Source organism: Alosa pseudoharengus, unplaced genomic scaffold (assembly GCF_046254945.1).
Source record: "Alosa pseudoharengus isolate Yale_2024_CS ecotype anadromous, Long Island Sound unplaced genomic scaffold, YU_APseudo_1.1 YU_APseudo_1.1_scf_21, whole genome shotgun sequence".
Lineage (NCBI taxonomy): Eukaryota > Metazoa > Chordata > Actinopteri > Clupeiformes > Clupeidae > Alosa > Alosa pseudoharengus.
This window is the reverse complement of record NW_027468674.1, coordinates 32,987,025-33,005,553: the sequence shown is the minus strand read 5'-3', so window position 1 is coordinate 33,005,553 and position 18,529 is coordinate 32,987,025. Positions and strand designations below refer to the sequence as shown.

The 18,529-nt window shown below is 45.8% G+C and overlaps 1 protein-coding gene across 1 annotated transcript in view; it reads right to left on the bottom strand.

The window, feature by feature from the left end:
• The window catches only part of adam12a (ADAM metallopeptidase domain 12a), a 77,066-nt gene extending 59,096 nt beyond the window's left edge, over window positions 1-17,970 (bottom strand). The window contains exons 1-3 of the mRNA XM_076298677.1: window positions 17,517-17,970; window positions 6,266-6,399; window positions 3,522-3,595 (exon numbers count right to left, since the gene is read on the bottom strand). Of these exons, the coding sequence (XP_076154792.1) occupies window positions 3,522-3,595; window positions 6,266-6,399; window positions 17,517-17,622 (314 nt within the window). The 5' untranslated portion in view covers window positions 17,623-17,970. The remainder of the gene's footprint in view (window positions 1-3,521; window positions 3,596-6,265; window positions 6,400-17,516) is intronic.
• Window positions 17,971-18,529: the final 559 nt, after the last annotated feature.

The window sequence follows — 18,529 nt, the reverse complement described above, 5'->3', positions numbered from 1 at the left end:
AGAGTGAATCTTATTTTCCCTGTTTTGACATTTGGCCTGTTCTACTTTTCCCAGTGTGTGACGAGCAGCAGAATCACCTAGAGGCCTGTCAGCTATCAGCATCCCAGCATGCACTGCTCACAGCTGGATCCTGTAGGAAACCAGGAGCCACTTCCTGGTGATATGAGGAGAGTTCCTTACAGCTTCCTCCTGTCACTGGAAATAGACCAGATCCCTTAGAGAAACGGATCCAGTTCTTCTCTCTTTCTCTCCTGGTCTATCTGTATACTGATTTACCTCTCAGTCACGCTCCTTGCCCACAGTATCTTTTCTTCACTGTCCTAACTGCTGAATGGTAACTGGGATGACAAGGGGAGCATGCAGATAAAAATGCTGGAACGTCCTCAGAAGACAAAACACACACTTCCTCTCCCATCCTCTCTACACAGTGAACAGAGACCTTTCCCCCTTCTCTCCACTCACACAGACACACACACACACACACACACACACACACACACACACACACACACACACACACACACACAGAGACAGGAACTTCTGTTCACACACCTAATAACTACTGTACATACTCTCACATGCTCAGGGTTTGAGTTGTGCTGAGTTATGGAATAAGCATACTCTTTGAGTCCTCGTTGCCAAAAACAACTGACTTCCAGATACGTCCCAGCTTTGACCACCTTACCATTCAGTAGTAAAGAGGTCAAATTAAGTCCTTAAAGCTTGTAGAAATATAGTGTATTTATTGCTTTAAAAGGGAAACGCTCAGGGCGTTTAACAGGCTTCATGTAGCCCATCAAAATGGTTGAGAGGAGAGCTGAGCTATGCTGCGATCTACACCTCCCACATTGTTTTGGACAACAAAGAGAAACTCATGTTTATGTGACCGGAAATGTTCCTCAGCTGAAATCTGAGAAATAAAAAATAAACAAATCCATGTGTTCACTTTTAATGATTTCATTTGACAAAGTTTCTTCTTTTTCCTTTCCTGCCCTTTTCTACTGCTCTATTTGGTCATGTTTTAACAACTGGTATTCATCAGGAACTCTGGCCCTGCCTGCCAGAACTTTTAGACAGAGCTTGTTCGTTTTAACTCTGATGTAGGTTCTGTAATACACACTTCAGAACAAACATTGTCAGTCCACACACACACACAAAGACACAAAGACAGACAGACAGACACACGCACACACACACACACACACACACACACACACACACACACACACACACAAACACACATGCACACTCACAAAGATGTACATGCATACAGACACACGCGCACGCACACTCACACGCACACACATGCACGAACACACACACACACACACACACACACACAACCACTCTGTTTCATTTTATCCGTCTTCATCACCTTACCATCATATCTCTCCTTCTAACTTTTCTCTACAACCAAATCCAAATCCAGATCCAAAACCAAACCTTGCCTGTAAACCCCATCGCAGATGGCAGAATAGCACAACCCACTTAGCCGAGTCAATCCAAATGCCTCCTCTCCTTGACTCTATTGTCTCTTTATGAATTTCACATGCTGTGGAACTGACTCTCTGCCAAAACTTCTCCATGGAGTCTGAGGCCACATATTGATCTGCTCCTCCATCACTGTCTTGTTTACAGCTCTGCCTGTTCTCCCATTTGCCCTTGCGCAGAAACTCCAAATGAAATTATGCATTCAACAACAGCCGAGCAACACGGACGGTGCGAGTCGGATGCGCTCCTTATTCACGAGCTCACCCACGACGACGGAGCCCGTAATTAGGTGCTGTTTTCAAGCGTGGCTGCCCGAGGCTGGAAGCTGTCAGACGGCTCTCCAGAAGCCTGCTCCTGCTCCCGCTCCACCAGAGAATATCTCCTCACGTCACGCGTGGCACGCTACACACGCCTTGTTAGACTGACACAGGACGCCCTCTCAAACCAACTCTTTTTTTGGCCCTCTTGAGCTTCATCCTCAGCACAGCATGCGGAGATCGCCTGGAGCGGTTAGACATCTTGGAGTGCTGGGTCTGGAGAGACAGGACCCTTTAAGCCTCTATCCACACGGAACAGATTGCTGAATTTTTGTATTTTTTGATGTGAAAACATTAATATTAATCACAAAGGAAAGAACACAAGAAGAGGGTGAGGGACAAACAAGAGAGAGAGAGAGAGAGAGAGAGAGAGAGAGAGAGAGAGAGAGAGAGAGTGAACCCCAGCACTTGCTTAATCACCCAAAAAGGTGAGTGAAGTGCTCTTTTCTTTTTTTTTTTTCAAAAACATCCTGCACCTGTTTAAAACGTGGAGACGGAAGCAGAACACACAGAAACACAAGATGTGTGAGCGCAGCCAAGCTCTTCCCCGAAGCAGCGCGGAGCAGCGAGGATGCCAGGGCAGAACAAAAGCAGAACAAGAGAGAGAAGAGGAGAGGAGCGAGCAGGAACCAGACACTGTTTCAGCTCAAATATTTACAATGGCATGAGGAGGGCTAAGTTGGGCAGCCACACTGCTAGACCCTTTCCACCAAAAGTGACCTACAGTAGTTGCTAGTACCAGCTCAGTGTTGGTTTGACCTTCAGAGAACCAGTTTCCTTTCCACAGGCTGGAGCAGAGGTGGAGAAAATGGCAATCTTAGCCGTTTTTCCATTGAGACGAACAGAACAGCTAACAAGCTAAACAGAACAGCTAACGAGCTTCCATGTGACTGTCAGCAAATATGCCAGTTTTTTTACATCACCCGACATTTGCTTAAATTTCACATCCGCTTGTCTTGTGGTACAGCAGAGCAGATTTGTTTATTGTAGAGCACCCAGTCTAGAGAGATGTGGTTAGTGGTTAGTGAGTTCTCGGCACTCAAACTACCTTGGTGAAAAGGAGCTATGTCGGTCAGAGAGGAGAAGGAGCGGCCTTTCTTATCAATAGAAGTCAGCAGGTTGAGATATTTCCACTGAATGTCTACCCATTGTCTTCTACAAAGCCCAACAATGTAAACAGAGACCCTGTTGTCCCCATGTTTGACGCAGACATATTTCAGACATTTTGTTGCTTGTGGCATGCCCCCATTTACATGGAATAAACAAGTAATTTCTAGAGACAAAGGCAAAGAGCTACTGTCTAGCGACATTAGCTTCAGCACATACTCTGGCATCCATATGGGCTAACACCCACAAGCAGCACGCAAGAAATCCCACTCTATTCCCAAGCAATCCAGCAGTTTCCCATTAATAATGGCTTTTGTCAGAGCTGTGGTGGGATTTGACTGTATTCAGTGGGGACACTTTCAGGTCTTTGTTTTGGGACACTGATCACTTAAAGCCTGAGCTGTGATGCGGTCTGCATCTGCGGTGTGAATACAGTGCTTGTTGCTCCATCATGGCGGCATGGCACACTCGGTCAGATCGCCTGCCATGGCCACCACCGCCCCGGGGGCCCCTGCATATGTCACTGATTTGTTGTCCAGAGTGCGTCAGCACCGCTCGAAGTGAGGGGTCAAGAGCTGCCAAGAGACAAACGAGGGGGACACTTACTCATTCCTTTCCAGCCGGAGTAGCAGCTGCTCACCTTCTGCCTCCACAAGGACCTGCAGGGATGCGGGATGACCCTGAGAGAGTGACAGAGAGAGAGAGAGGGTAAAAGAGAGAAAGAGGGAGAGAGAGAGAAAGAGGGTGATGGAGAGAGAGATGGGGAAATGGAGAGAAAGTGACAGATAGCATAGGTGAACTCAGAGGAACAATATTCATCACAGACTTCATCTTTAGCACCAGCATCTTTCTCCTTTCATTACAAAAGCCATTCGGGGGCACGAAACAAGAACAACACCAATGGCAAGAGCTCTTTCATGTCAGTCGCTGTCTAATGAGATGCTGCTGTTTGATGAAATCCGACAGAGATCTCTCTCTCATGCACACACACACACACACACACACACACACACACACACACACACACACACACGCACACACACGCACACACACACTCACACACACACACACACACACGCACACACACACACGCACACACACACACGCACACACGCACACACACACACACGCTGAAGACATCCCATCCCAGCGAGCCTCGAGTCGAGCAGAAGGCGCATCATGGTGGGACTTCGGTGTTCAGCGCTGAGCATAATGGCAGCTTTAGAAGGCAGCTTTGTGTGGAAGAGCAATGAGAACACGGCGGAGTTGTTCTACAAGCCGCACACAATCTCTCCCACTGTCTTAGCGCCGTGGCTCACGGGGATTAGCTTTATGTTTCAATTCTAAGTGACATTAATCCATTTTCAACTCCAGGCTCTGAGCGCCTGACTTATGGCTTTGTGCGTGGGGGGCTTAGCATCTAGTTGCACTGTGAAAGGGAATGATAAAAAGGCATTCATCATTTCATTCTCACAGGGCACAACACACACACACACACTATTTACACAAAGAAGAATACACACATATCAAATGAATAAAAACACATACTATAGGTTAAACACACACTTACACCTCATCACACACACACACACACACACACACACACACACACACCACACACACACACACACACACACTATTTACACAAAGAAGAATACACACATATCAAATGAATAAAAACACATACTATAGGTTAGACACACACTTACACCTCATCACACACACACACACCCATACACACACATATACACACACACGTTGAAGACCACACACACACACTCGAACACAGAAAGAGGAAGTGAGTCTTGAGACTGAGCGCAATCCCTGAAGACAATCAGGTCATTGGTCAGTGGGCCAGGCCTGGAGCCGAGGCCAGCAGGACTAAACAAGCGCTGTGTTGAGAGCAGCGGCCAGCCGGCGGGGCCTTCCATCCGTCCACCCACCCGCCCGCGCCAAACTCATCATTATCATATTGCACAAGGGAGACCCCAAAGTGCCTCTCATCTCTTGCTCCTCTTAAGACCCCTGCGCCGGCTCCCCCACTGCCCCGTTCCCCCTCACATGTCTGGGTGGTCCTCGCGTCCCGTGCGCCCCCCTGCGCCCCCCTGCGCCCCCCTGCCATACAGGCCCTTGCACACACACAGAGAGCGCTTTCTGCAGAGCTGGCATGTTGTTTTAATAACCGCGCTATGAAAACACGACATCAGGGGTAAATGTGCAAAGAAATGCCTAAGGGCAGCACTTTCGCAAACAGATCCTTGTTGACTGTGGCACACGCGTGGACTCTGATTACAGGCCGAGCGCTGGACCATGGGCCTATCGGTTCCCCCCTCCGCAGAAAGACACATGGAGCCACTTTGAGAAGTCGCTCAACCACATAAGTGCTTTTTATCTATACAGGACTCAAATCCCTAGATTGGCTGAGATCTATACACATCAGGAAACCCACACAGACTAATCACTGGTCAGTGTAAATGACTTCCAATCCTTTCGTGAACTTGCCAAAAGGACTTGGCTTTTGTAATTTTTCTTTCCTGCATTCAGAAGAAATATTACATGTGCAAGGCCGAACGGTTTATACAGTCCTGTACCTTCCAGGGTAACACACACCTTTCTGTTGGAGCATGCCAGGAAAAAAGAATTAACTTGTGAATAGACTCTATAACAGCTCTAGGAAACCTGAGAAATGTTTTAAACATGGCTGGCAGCTGCAAGCACCTTTTTGTCTTTCTGTTCTACTTCTTTTTTTCCCAAAAAGCCATGTCTGGCATGAGTTACTCCAAATACAGCCGAGAGATCCCGAATTTCTTACATTTCATTCACATTCTCAGCCCTTTCTGTCTTTCCCTCTCTCGCTTCCATTTTCCTCTCGCTACAGAGAGGCAAACATGCCCTGACTGTACGGTTTCCCCATGTTTGAAATGTCTTGAGGTGAACGTTTTCATTCATCTGCTGGACCCGACACTTTCCGAACAGTTCTTTTTCCAGAAGGGTCCAGGGGGTTCCGGCACACGAGCAGACACTGATCCTGATGTTGAGTTTCCACTCCGAGCCCAGACCAAATATTTGCACTCACAAGAGAATGTCCCTCTGTCATCTCCTGTTCTCACACTGTTGCTGTCAACCCTGACCCACTAGTCCTGACAAGTACTTGCTGACAACGTTGGTTTGATTTTATTGTTTTGCTCTATCTATAAATAACTGCCCCCGATTATACCTAACACACCATGACTGAATGATTCAATAGACAAACACATAAAGCTGCAAGTGGTTAGTGATGTGTGTGCCCCGTGTGCTTCTGAGCTCTTCTCTCCTCTCACTGACATGAAGACATCCACATGTAGACCTACCAATGACCCCAGGTGGCTGATGGGTCTCCGCCGGCCTCCAATGAGCAGAAGAGGCTCGGTGGTCTGAAGGGGGTGAGGTGGAGGGACAGGCCTTTGCTGACCGGTCAGACCAGCAGGACCAGGTCCGGTAAACTCTGTTGGGACAAAAACAAAAACAGGTTTTCAAACAAAAGCACATTCAATAAAAAAATCACTCTTCTCTCCAACTGTTTCAAATTCATTCGATTTGTTCTATTATTCAGGGGGAAAAATACATCAAAGCACACACTCAATAAAAGCAGGTCAATTTGGTACCAACTGAGCTGTGAACAAAATTGATCACAAATAAGGTAGATGGTGACGAGGCTGCTTCATAACTGTTTGAAAAACTGGTTTCTCAGACTCTCAGAGAGTAAAGAGGACACATTCAGAAATTGGAATCAGTGGTCAGATGGGACGCATTTAAGCCTCCTCACAACATCTGCTTCTTTCTTCAGCTTCCATCCCCTGCCAACAAAGCCCATCTTTTAGAGTGTAACAGCATAGCTACAACTTCACTAATCAATGCCTTCAGACATCAAGGGACAAGACATGTCAGTCTCCATGGAAACCCATTCCCTCCACTCTATCTATTCTGACCCACCCCCCACCACCACCTTCTCTTTCCAAGGCTGATTTCCATAAAACTCTTAAGTAGGAAGCTTGATCAGCCAAAGCGTCGTTCTCTCTCTCTCTTCCTCTCTCTCTCTCTTCTGTCTTCCTCACTGCCATGACAAGGCTCGCTCGGTGCCCAAGAAGGTGGACTGAGCTGCATCTCGCATTCAGAGCTCAAAGCTCTTTCCCCACATCCTAGCCTCTCTGCCTGCGATTTATGCCGTGAGCTTTTCCAGAGGACGGAAATCTACAACTACAGAGACTTTGCGATTCTTTGTGGTGTCTTATAGCGCCGAGGCAGAGAGAGAGGCCTTGCTCGCTTTCTCGCCCCAAACAAATCACGTTCCTCTCTCCCACACTTGCATCCTTGATCCGGTGCTGGAGAACCTCAGGGTGGCCAGTGCCTGAGAGGGCCAGATGGTCTCCATCATGCCCTGTGTCCATCCACATCCTGAGTCCACAGGAGAAGTCAGCTATACACGTATGCACAAGCCTGACAGTGCAGGACTGAGTGATAAACCAATACTGCAAAACTAGGGGTCAAGAGAGTTTTCAAACAAAGCCAGGAGTGGATTGTCTCTGCCAGAAATGCAGCTCCTTCTCCAAAGCCTGAGAAGTTACTGGCGCTTCGCTTTTGTTGCCTTCCTGTTTAATGCTCATCATTGTCTGGCCAAACATTGGAGAGCTTGTATGTTGTTTGCTCTCTGTACCTCCGCCAACCTTTTCTAAATAGGATGACATGCTTGTGCGTGTGTCAGTGTGTACAATGTGTGCGTGTGTGTATGTGTGCATGTTTCTGTAAGGAAACATGAGCTGCAGAATAGCTTACATCCACTCTTCTAGGGCTCAGGGGTATTTGCTCTAAAAGAGGCTTAAATGGTTGGGTCAAAAAAAACATAACTCAGTAGTATCTGCCAACTTGTGTGTGAGTGTTTGTGCGGGTGTGTGTTATCTTGTCTCTTCTTGCACATTATTTCAGAGACCTCTGTCTTGGGACACCCTTCATGCTAGTGGCCTGGTGATCATCATCTCTGCCACAGCCCCACAGCAAGAGAGCCAGACTCTTCTGAGGACCAGAGCCTGACAGAAACCAGGCGTGTGTGTGTCTGTGAAAGAGCAGCGTTCATGTCATTGGAGATAAATACACATGCCGACACTCCAAAAAGCAGGAGATGTGCTGGGTGTTGACTCTTTAACTGAGACCAAACTCTCAAGCAAAAAAACCCCAAACAGAACCACCTCAAGCTGATCCGACTGGAGCTGCCGTAATGCTCGGTGAGGGTGAGAGGGAGGTCGCCGCTCTTTTACGAGGGAATTTCAGCCCACAGATGGAATCACCATCACGTTCTCGACCGTTTCGTTCCGATGCCACCCTTTGAAGGCAAGGTTCACAACCATGGCAAATCGTTTTTCCTGTGCATTCAGGGCTGTCCTCAATGCTCGTCTTTGTTAGCGTGGCGTAATAGCAGTTTTATTCCTCTCTTGTAAACACTCTTATGAGACGGAGACATGATGCAACTCTATTTCTGTTTCTTACGCCAACCTTTTTAAAAAGTGCAGGGTCTGTGGTGGAGGTGTCTAAGTAGCCCTTGTGAGCTCGAAAGCAATAGAAAAAGCAACCAGATGCAATAAGTGAGTGATAAAACTGGCACCACGGCTTATTAACATGCTCAATAAAGGCAAGTGTAAACACAAGTCTTAATAAATCGTTCCAAACCAATGACTGGCGCAGTGCACAACTACTGTATTGGGGAGAGCTTCAGATGGTCTATTTATATTTCTTCAATAAATTCAATAAAGCATGTGTGTCAGGCGAGTATGTCTCCGTGTGTATGTGTGTGTTCTATTCCAGAACAAACACATTTTAAAAGGCTCACAAATGAGAGTGTTTCATCTCTCTGAAGCTTAATTTTAGCTTCAGTGAAACTTTAATGGCAATCAAACTGTTTCTGCAGCATGTTACTGCAGTGTTTAATTCTTACTTAAGTAGTTAGAAGACCTTGCCAGTTACATAAATGTGACTGACATTATGACATCCCTTTGATCTTCCAGCCATTGCAGGAATACGTTTTAATCCTCACAAGAACAGAGGCGCCGGTGTCATTTCTGAGCTCAGCGTGTGTAATGATCTGATGCTCGGGAGAACTCCTGTTGACAGAGGCACTATCCCAGGAGTCTAGCGATCACTCACCTGTTAAATAACACTGGAATATAAAGAACATTGCTCCAGGTTTTTGTCTTATGTGGTGTGACAACTAGAGCACTTTTATCAACACACCTTCAAAAGAAAACTGTCCATTTTTTCAGAGCTGCAGAAAAAGCCTATAGTGTGTCCACTACCTTCTGAAGCTTTGTTAAATTGAGGGAGACTGTGAAACAGTTTGGTGCCATCCCTTCCAGTAGCTTCACTGTATGGAACTAAATTAGTCATGTCTAAGACCCAAAGTCCTACGTTTGGAACCATTGCTTTCTCTCTCTCTCTTTCTCTCCCTCTCTCATTCTCTCTCTCTCTCTCTTGCTGTCAGTAGGCTCAGGGTAATTCCTATCTGTCATCTCACTGCAACTAGAATTCAGTGTCTTTCATCCCCATTTGATGACAGCGAGCTCCCACTGGGTATGAGAGTGTGCCCTTCACATAGGCACATAAGGACTGAGCAGGGTCAACTTTCACTGCCCAAGTCTGCCCCTGGCTCCACAGTGCTGGGACTTGTTCTCCAGAAGTCACCCTGCTGAGCAGCATTTGATTAGCAATGGAAAAAAATGATTGCCGACAGCGACAAGAATGATTCTTCTGACTCAACTTTTGAGGGAAAAAAGTAGTGTGTGTGGTGTGTGTGTGTGTGTGTGTGTGTGTGGAAGGGGGGAGTTTGAGAGAGTTAAAAAAAGAAACAGCAGTTGGCAATAGAAACAAGATGGAGTCTCGATTCCAGCATCTTTTTGATCCGGGGAAGGGATGGGAAAGCCTGGGGTTCAAACATAGACCTTGGCGGAAGAGGAGGAGAGGGTTTAGTGAGAGCATACTGATCCAATCACGCCACAGTCAGCCATGGATGAACGATTCACCATTGAAAACAAATGCCTCCAAGAAGTATAGAGGGGAGGACGCAGATAGGGCCCAGACAGCCCCCAGTCTGGCAGCAAGTGTGCGATTCACAGGTATTACACGCTGACGGACGCTCTCGGACATTTCCTTTTCCGCACGTCCATTCATTCCAGTGGAACTAAAAAGGAGAGTGGGGCTGGAAGCTATGCCTGGGACTGTGCTGTTGCCTCATTAGTGAACATCTGTTTAGTCAACTGCACATTAGTGTCTAATGCAGAAGGAGTCAAATAAACTCCTGATGTTGAAAACCAGCTCATGCATTTTAATGCCTCATAGTTTAGGTTGTGATCAATGCTGACATTTTGATTGAATATCATTAATGAACTTTCTCTTGGAAAAGCAGACCAGACGAAATAGTTTAAGGGGCGAAAACAACAATTACTACTGAATACATCATTCATTAACAAAGTATGTATGTTTAATTAGTTATTCCCTGAAAACACTTCCACTCATATCCTTTGTGTTGAAGAAAGCGCCACAAATCCATCTTCACTGCTTCCCCATCCATACGAAAACACACAAATCAGCGGCAGGGCTTAGTGGGCCTTTATCAGCTGTTGTTCCTCTGGCTAATCTGCTCTTCCCTGGCCCTGCGGAGTGAGGATGTGGGGCGGGGAGGAGGACCGCAGGGCTAAATCCAGTGGGCGGGTGGGTGTTAATGTTGGCCTTCCTCCATCCTAAACAGCTCAGCCAGTAAGGGGACCCTGGATAAACAGTCTGCAAGTCCCTGTAGGAAGCCATCGTGCCTGGTGGTGACATCACTGGTAACCTAACACAGGGCACAGGAAGACCTCCCCGTTTCCCCTTTGGAGTGGCGTGAGCGAGAGAAGGGGAGATCCCTCCATCTTGTGCCCCCCTCAGCGCCCCGCCCTGCCCCCACGCCTTCAGCTGTCCGATGGGACTGAGGGCGGAAGCGGAGGGGGAGCCGAGTCACGTTCCACTTCCAGAGCAGAGCCTCTGGCCCCGCCACAGCCCAGCGTCCCATGGCCTCTGGGAGGGTCGGCTCGCCCTGGATGATGCCTGGCCTCATGGCTGTGGCGGTCAGTCTTACTTCAGGGCATTGGAGGATTGTACATCAAGTGATTCGTTTTAAGTGGAGAAATAACTTAAAATAACGTACACATTACATATCCCCCAAACAGTTTAAATGCAAGAGAAAGTACATAATTGGTCCCATTAGTGGTCAACTATGCAGTGTACAGTAACGCTTTTCTGTCTTCACCCCCCCCCGGTCTCTCACATTCATCATCTCTCGCGACTCTCTTCAGCGTGCGCAAACGGGAGAGAGAAATGAGGCCTCACACATCCTGTCTCAGGGTCACAGAGACAATAGACTGGATGTCCTCCGGTGCCAGTCAATGTGTGATGCCACTTCACAGAATTGTTGTCATCCCTTTTGGTAAGTGCCCCCTGTTCCATGTCATGGTTTCCGACTGGCGTTCAGCTCCCAGGCTGGCACAGCTCTGTATGGCCAAAGGAAGCGCGTGGCTCTGGCGCTGACTCCAAGGAGTGCAGAAGAGCCCTTTATCCCACAAAGCCAGTGGATCTATCACAGCTGTGTTGTCCACATCAACCATTCAGCTGGGGCTCAAAATGACAACGTGTCATTTCCAGTGGCGAGGGGAAGAGTGAGCACACTTTATGGCCATCTCCGGCCCCCAGGGAGATACACAGCAGTCAAGAGTGGCGGACTGCACTGAGAGGGAACAAGTGAGATAACATCAAACTGTCACACTTGACTGATTTCCACTGAGGTATGGGATCATAAACGTCCTGGGCACAAGTGTGCTAACGTGGCTCTGCCTGTCTTCTGCTTCGTGCTCAGATTCTGCTGGGATTATACACACAGTGAACTGAACGCACGTCTGGTTCTACCAGACTAGATGTGTTTGGCCATTATGTCTGACTGGAAAATGCCTTCTGAATTTAGCAAGTGCACATAAAGTCAAACAGTCAGCGTTTGTTGAAAAACACCCCATGACAAATTCGCACTGAAAAGGTTATAGTGATCTGGCCAGAGATGGCATTTTGCTGCTGGCACGGACCCAGCCGAGAGGAGCGGCCTATCAGGGAGCGGCGTGCCGAGGCGCAGGAGGCACAGGCTGTCAGGCTGAGGACCACCCGCCCACCAGCATGTGTGGGTGGGCGGCTCGACCTGCCTCCAAGTGCTGCAGGCCCGCCGGGTGTTGGTGAGGAGAGCCAGAGCGGCTCAACTCAGATAACCTCCCAGGTTATCACGGGTCAGCGAGGTAGGGAGTATGGATGACACAGAGGGACAAAACAAAGATGGGAAAAACATAAACAGAGACAGAGGGATAAGGAGGTTCTGCTATTACAAATGACCTTGAAATTATACACTATGTTACCTTATTCCATTCATGTGTATCTCCGTATTTCCTGTGTGAGCTTCTTATCATTTAATGTCACTAAAGCAATAAGCTTTGGCTGATAGTGATTGACTGAAGATATTAAAGTCATGCCAATAAAGGGCCCGGAACACCATGCATATGGACAGATGATGGATCACCTGCGTGGACACAGAGCCTTATTCGAAGTTCGTTTGTTTATTAATATTAAAATTTGAATATATTCGAATTAATTCGAATATATTCGTATTAATAATATTTTAACCATTAAATGTCTTCAGTAAGACCGATATTGGTATCAAACTTAAGTTCTATATGTTCTGTCCACCAGAGGGCAGTGTATCAGTCAATGTCAATAGACTACGTGCACGAAAGGCTGAGTATTTATGCGTGTGTTAAAATTGTTATTATTGAGCATAGGGCCGGGCGATAAAACGATAGCGATATGTATCGCAATAGACATGTAATCGATATCAATAAAAAATATGTTCGATAGAACATTCATAATTAAAATCAACACACACCTCCTGCCTTTATGTTGTCCATGAATAAATAGGCTATATATATCTTGCATTGTAGTATGTCAAACTCTACCAGAGTAGGCGATAGAAGTAGGCCTACCTCAACACAGACTCTCCTTGCCCCGTGCTCTCTTTCTCTCTCCCTCTTAACAGGCGCATCCCTCTTCAGCATGCACATGTGCACATGACTGAACAGTCTAACCAGACTGATAAACTAGCAAATTAAGCTAACGTTAGCCTACTTTGTTTACAATATTTCCAGGCTTCAACCAGTGCTGCTTTTCATTCAGACTTATCTGCACATTTATTTATTTGAGTGTTTTTCATGATTGTGTTGCCATTTCTTTTCCCTGTTTGCTTTGATTGATAACTGAGGTGATTAAAATCAGAGGAAGGTTAAGTTTAAAATAAAAGTGTCTATTATGTCTATGTGTGAGCTCACTAAGCGCGAACCAGCCAGGATGCTAACGTCACCTACAGGAGCCCAGATGACCAATAATAGCCTTGCTAATGAGCTCGCGATTTTACTTCACCAGGCGTGAAAAAAACCTCGGAATCTGAAAACAACGTTTACAACCAAATACATTTATAGAAATTATCTCCATAGGCTACAGGTTCGAATATTAAGAGATCCCTAAAATTCGTTCGAATATCTTTAGTTTTTAAAATAATCGAATTATATTCGAATAACGAAGTTCGGAGTCAAAGCCCTAACAAGCAGACTCCAGCCAAGCACAAACCCCCCCAGCTACTTCCAAAGACAGAGAGAAGGAGAGAAAGATAGACAGATGGGAAAAGTCGAGGAGAGAAATGGGGGGGGGGGGGGCTCCCTTCAGCCTGAAATGCTCAATGATCCGTGATTTCTTACCACTGCGAAATCTAAATGTACACGTCTTCACGGATAACAAAAAGGCAGAGAGGAGTGTGAGGACATGCATGACCGCTCGCTCCTGCTCTGGACAGGTCTTAGAGGTGAGACATGAAAGAGACAGCATCCATCTGTGGAACATGAAACATCACAAGGGCTATTGATAACATACTTCTAATCTAATAACTAAATGTATTATCCTTAATAGCTGCCTGACCTGACCTCTTTGAACCGGTGCTTTATTGGTGTTTATAGAGCCTATAAAAAGGTCAGGAAGTGACTTGAGCCATGGACGGATGCCTGGAGCAGCGCTAGTTAGCATGTAGCCTGAGGGACACATTTGGCCTTCTGTTGAAGCTCTGACTGTTGTTACAATTATAATCATTATTATACCTATTCCTATTGACACAGAGCAAAACTATCCCCAGCCAAAACCCCCATTCACATCTCCAATATGTAGAGGCAGGCCATGATCAGAACTCGTCAGCAGTTCAACTCAACTGCCGGGATGCCAAAATCAATGTGGACCATGCAGGACTTCCAAAAACTTAAATGGCGAGAGGCAGAACTGCTGAGAGGGAGGAAAGAGACTATGGCAGGACATTTGGAAAGAGACTATTGCTAAGGTGAATATTGGTCTTTATTTTTATTACAGAATACATAGACCAAAATCGGCCTGCACTCGGTGTGACTTTACAAAGAGTTCTCTTCATTCATTCTGGAAACTTGTTTATGTTGGTTTATCAACAGAGGAGAGAAATCATACACTCAGTGAGAGCTTTGGCTATGAGTAAACAGTGCTGTGTTTCAAGATGACAGAAAAACCATCAGCAACATTTCATGCCAAATTAAATGGACATGGATATGCACTCAAATTCATTCTAAAATATCTGTCCTGACACTCATGACAAGACAAAACAACAGCTGGTCCATTTGCTCTTCTACTTCAATACATGCTGTTTTCAGCAACTAAAAATACATGCAGTGTACCTGTTGTTTTAACGATGCATGTGGACAAAACCTAGGCATGTTATCTTTTAGATATGTAAACTCAAGATGTTTTAGATATGTAAACTCAAGTTCTAACACTAAGGGAGGCTCTAATTTAAATGGCAAAGTGAGCATGTAGGCAAAGTGCAACATCAGACAACAAGCAAATTGCCTTGTGCATGAACTAAAGCTAGTGTGTGCTGTGTATGACCATTATGTTACCCCATCAATGTCTGCACTTAGGATCCTGCTCATGGTATGGGATTAAGTTATTAAATTAGCTTTAGCTAGACCTTAGACTTTGCACTTTACCCATCGTTTACATTAGGGACCTATGGATGAATGTAACATGTTACATATAGAAATGGAAGTTGTGGCTCTTGGGACCGGAGTAGCTTTACCTCGTGGCCCCAGAGCTTTCTGATGTGGGGAGCCTTACCCTTCAATAGAGTTGGGATTAGTGGGACCATCATGACCTTTCAGTTTCTAACTACTACCAGCCGTTGACTAGATTTGAGCAAGATGAGCCGTCTGAGTGGTGACAGAGACGGGCTAGTGGGAATGTGTTCCCCTCTGACCCCATCCCAGGGTGCATCTGGAGACCCTGCAAGAGGTCAGCAGGGGGCTGAAGGGTTAAAAGAAGCCCAGCTGTAACACATTCAGACTTGGGCCTGTCTCTCCAGGCAGCTCAAGCGCTTTTCCAGACCATGTATAAAAAGGCCATCTGGGCGGCAGAAGCCCCCATGTAAGATTATCTGCTCAGATGAGACAGTCCAGCAGAACAGTGGTCTCCTTTCCCTGTATGCTCTGCTTGCTGGAGGATTCCTTCGCCTCAGTGAGGGAGCTGAATTTAAACAGCTGTTGGGAGACACTGGCAGAGAGAGTCAACAGCCAGACTTTTCGCTTTGCTCAAGTTGTTTCAGCCTGCGCTCAATCAACTCAAAGTCCTCCAAGGTCCGGGACCCGGGTGAGCGGCCATGAGAGAAAGACAGAGAGGAACAAAGAGACAGATAGAGAGTGGGCGCCAGTACGCGAGCTGACAGATGCTATGAAGGCTGGCCTAGAAAGGAATATGGACACAAACTGTGTCAACTGTCGACAGAAATTATTGGAGTATCCTTTTGGAGGGAAAGAGTGAGAGCGGAACATGGAGAGATGACCCAGAGACGAGCTGCCAGCACCGCTCGCGGCTGATCTGCCTCAAAGATGCATACCGACCGAGCGGAATTGTTTGAGTCATTGTGACCTAAATGGTCAATCATAGTCATTAAAGAAATATATGTTTAAAAAGCATGCTGCACACACATGCTCGTAAAGGCTGAGCACTGGTGATTTGCACTAATTTCCCCACTCTCCTTGAACTCTTACGAGACACTCCATGCTGTTTTCACAGCACAATCTCATCCGGCTTCAATCTGGAACACGGCAGCCCTTTGGAGCACCTGTTCACATAGAAACCTCCAGGGCTTTTTGGCTCAGTCAGTCTTATAATGGCTCCAGCCAGGTAAAGGCTTCTCACAGAGGCTTTGTCTTTCCTCACAACAGGGTGTATGATGGGAAGATGCACTTCCCACAATACTTAAATGGAGTCTCAGTGTTCCCTTCCCACAATACTTAAGTGGAGTCTCACTGTTCCCTTCCCACAATACTTAAGTAAAGTCTCAGTGTAATAATACACTTGATAACCTTGGAAACCCTGGTATGTATTTCTGGTTCCCTCACAAGCTCCAGATGAATGGGATTTCAGAGACCTGTGAACTGTGGGCATGGCACAGTTGGCTCAGTTGCTGTGTAGGGTGGGTCTTAAGTCCATCGAATGTGGGTGAAGTGAATATGGGAAGGTTTAGTCCACTCACTAATGGATGGTTACATTCCGGCAAATGAATAGCTTAATGACCTGACCAGAGCATCAAGTTCAGAGACTTCACAAATGAGGCGTTTACCTCGTTGTCACTTCAATGCTTAGACCTGTTTCAGACCCTGCTGTGAATGTCAGCACTCTCTCTCAAACATAGAGCTTTCCACCTCCAACATGCGCTAAAGCGCACGCACGTCTCGAGCTCTCATGCAATCTCATCCACACCTACAGTCATAGTGATTAATTCCGATCAATTTCATAAACAGCTTAAGTCAACTTTTGAGCTTCAGTGCACATTAACGCACCGCAAAATGATTTGTCCTTTAGCCTATTAGACTCGTGCAGGCAGCTCAACTATACTACTAACTTTGCATCAATAGCTTTAAATATTGCAACCGACTGAATTAGCTATTAAATTCCCTAGATTAATTTCTTGTCGACGTCGACACCTCTTCAGTGCAGCAATTACCATCAGAAACGCCACCCATTTGTGGACCTTTAATGAGAGAATGCTGATGATACATCGCATTTGCATTACCATGATGCGCACTGTATCATCACTCCAAGACGATTTCATTATGATGATCATGGTGATCAAAGCTCGCGAAACGATCCATGGGTTTATATTATATACTAGCCTATATCCAATGCCTTTATTCATTCTCCGTTACTCGTGCAAACAGTAGTACCCTACATTAGTGGAGCATGATATTATATTACACATTATATATAGGTTACAATATAATGCAATGTTTCCTTCCCCACTCATAGGTTATAAAAAATAACATTTGTTGTGACCAATGTAAACCTGTCTATAAAACATTGTGATGTAAAGGTAGCTAAACTAAGATTTTATCTTGAGAAAAAAGGCATAAATCTACAAAAACGAGAATATTTTATTATTAAACTTACCTTTAGGTATCTTGAATGGCAAGCTGCCACAGAAACAAGTTGTCATAGATATGACATGAAGTGCTGTCAGCAGCGCAAACTTCTGGGTCCACCGCCGGTTGGACATGTTGACCGGCTTGGGATGAGCGGACAGTCCAAGTATGTCACGGCAGCGCGACCATAATATACAGTAGAACAGCTGATGTGCAAGACCTAAACCACTTCCTGAAATATGATCAACTACGAGAAACCGTTAGAAAATCCTGGACCGACTCACTCACCGCTCCAACCAACCTCAGGCTCAAAGTTTCCAATTGGAATATCGTCTTAACAGAACATTATACCTAGCCACCTCAAATGTTAAAAACACATTTTTTGAAGGAAAACAATATGTGCATCGGGCCGATAATCTGGATAGGACCGACGCTGGCTGTAAAGCAATTTACAGACGAACAAAGTGTTGTCTATGAATACAACCATGTGCTGCATGCGCGGATCTCCTCCAGGTCCTAAAGCCTCCCCGTTCAAACTGAGCTGATACCACATCGGTGTAACAAAGATACTGCACCCCAATTTAAACAATGTACAAGGGGCAAAGTCTGGCAACAAGCAAAGTGCCTCGTGAACTAAAATGATGCTGAAGGCTGTGGGACCATTGGGCTGACTTGATGTTCGCGTTTGGGGTCTTGCATATGGTAGCCTAATGGATAAGCAAATACACGTTTGCCACATTATCAAATTAGATTTAGTTAAACTGTAGACTTTTAATTTGGATCATCAGTTAAATTAGGCCTCAAACATGTTCAATCTTTTATTTTTAGTTATACCCATATTCATATTAAAATATGGAAAAGCAGTGACTTTATTATAGGCCTATATTTTCTACTCATTTTCAACAGCAGTCAATGTCATCATAGACATTTTAATTGTTTAATTGTTAACAAGTCACATTAGATCAGTGAATCAGGTGTTGTGTTTGCTGTGTTTGTATTGGCTGCTGCATTCTGCCATATGGTGTGCCACCTCACGAGTAC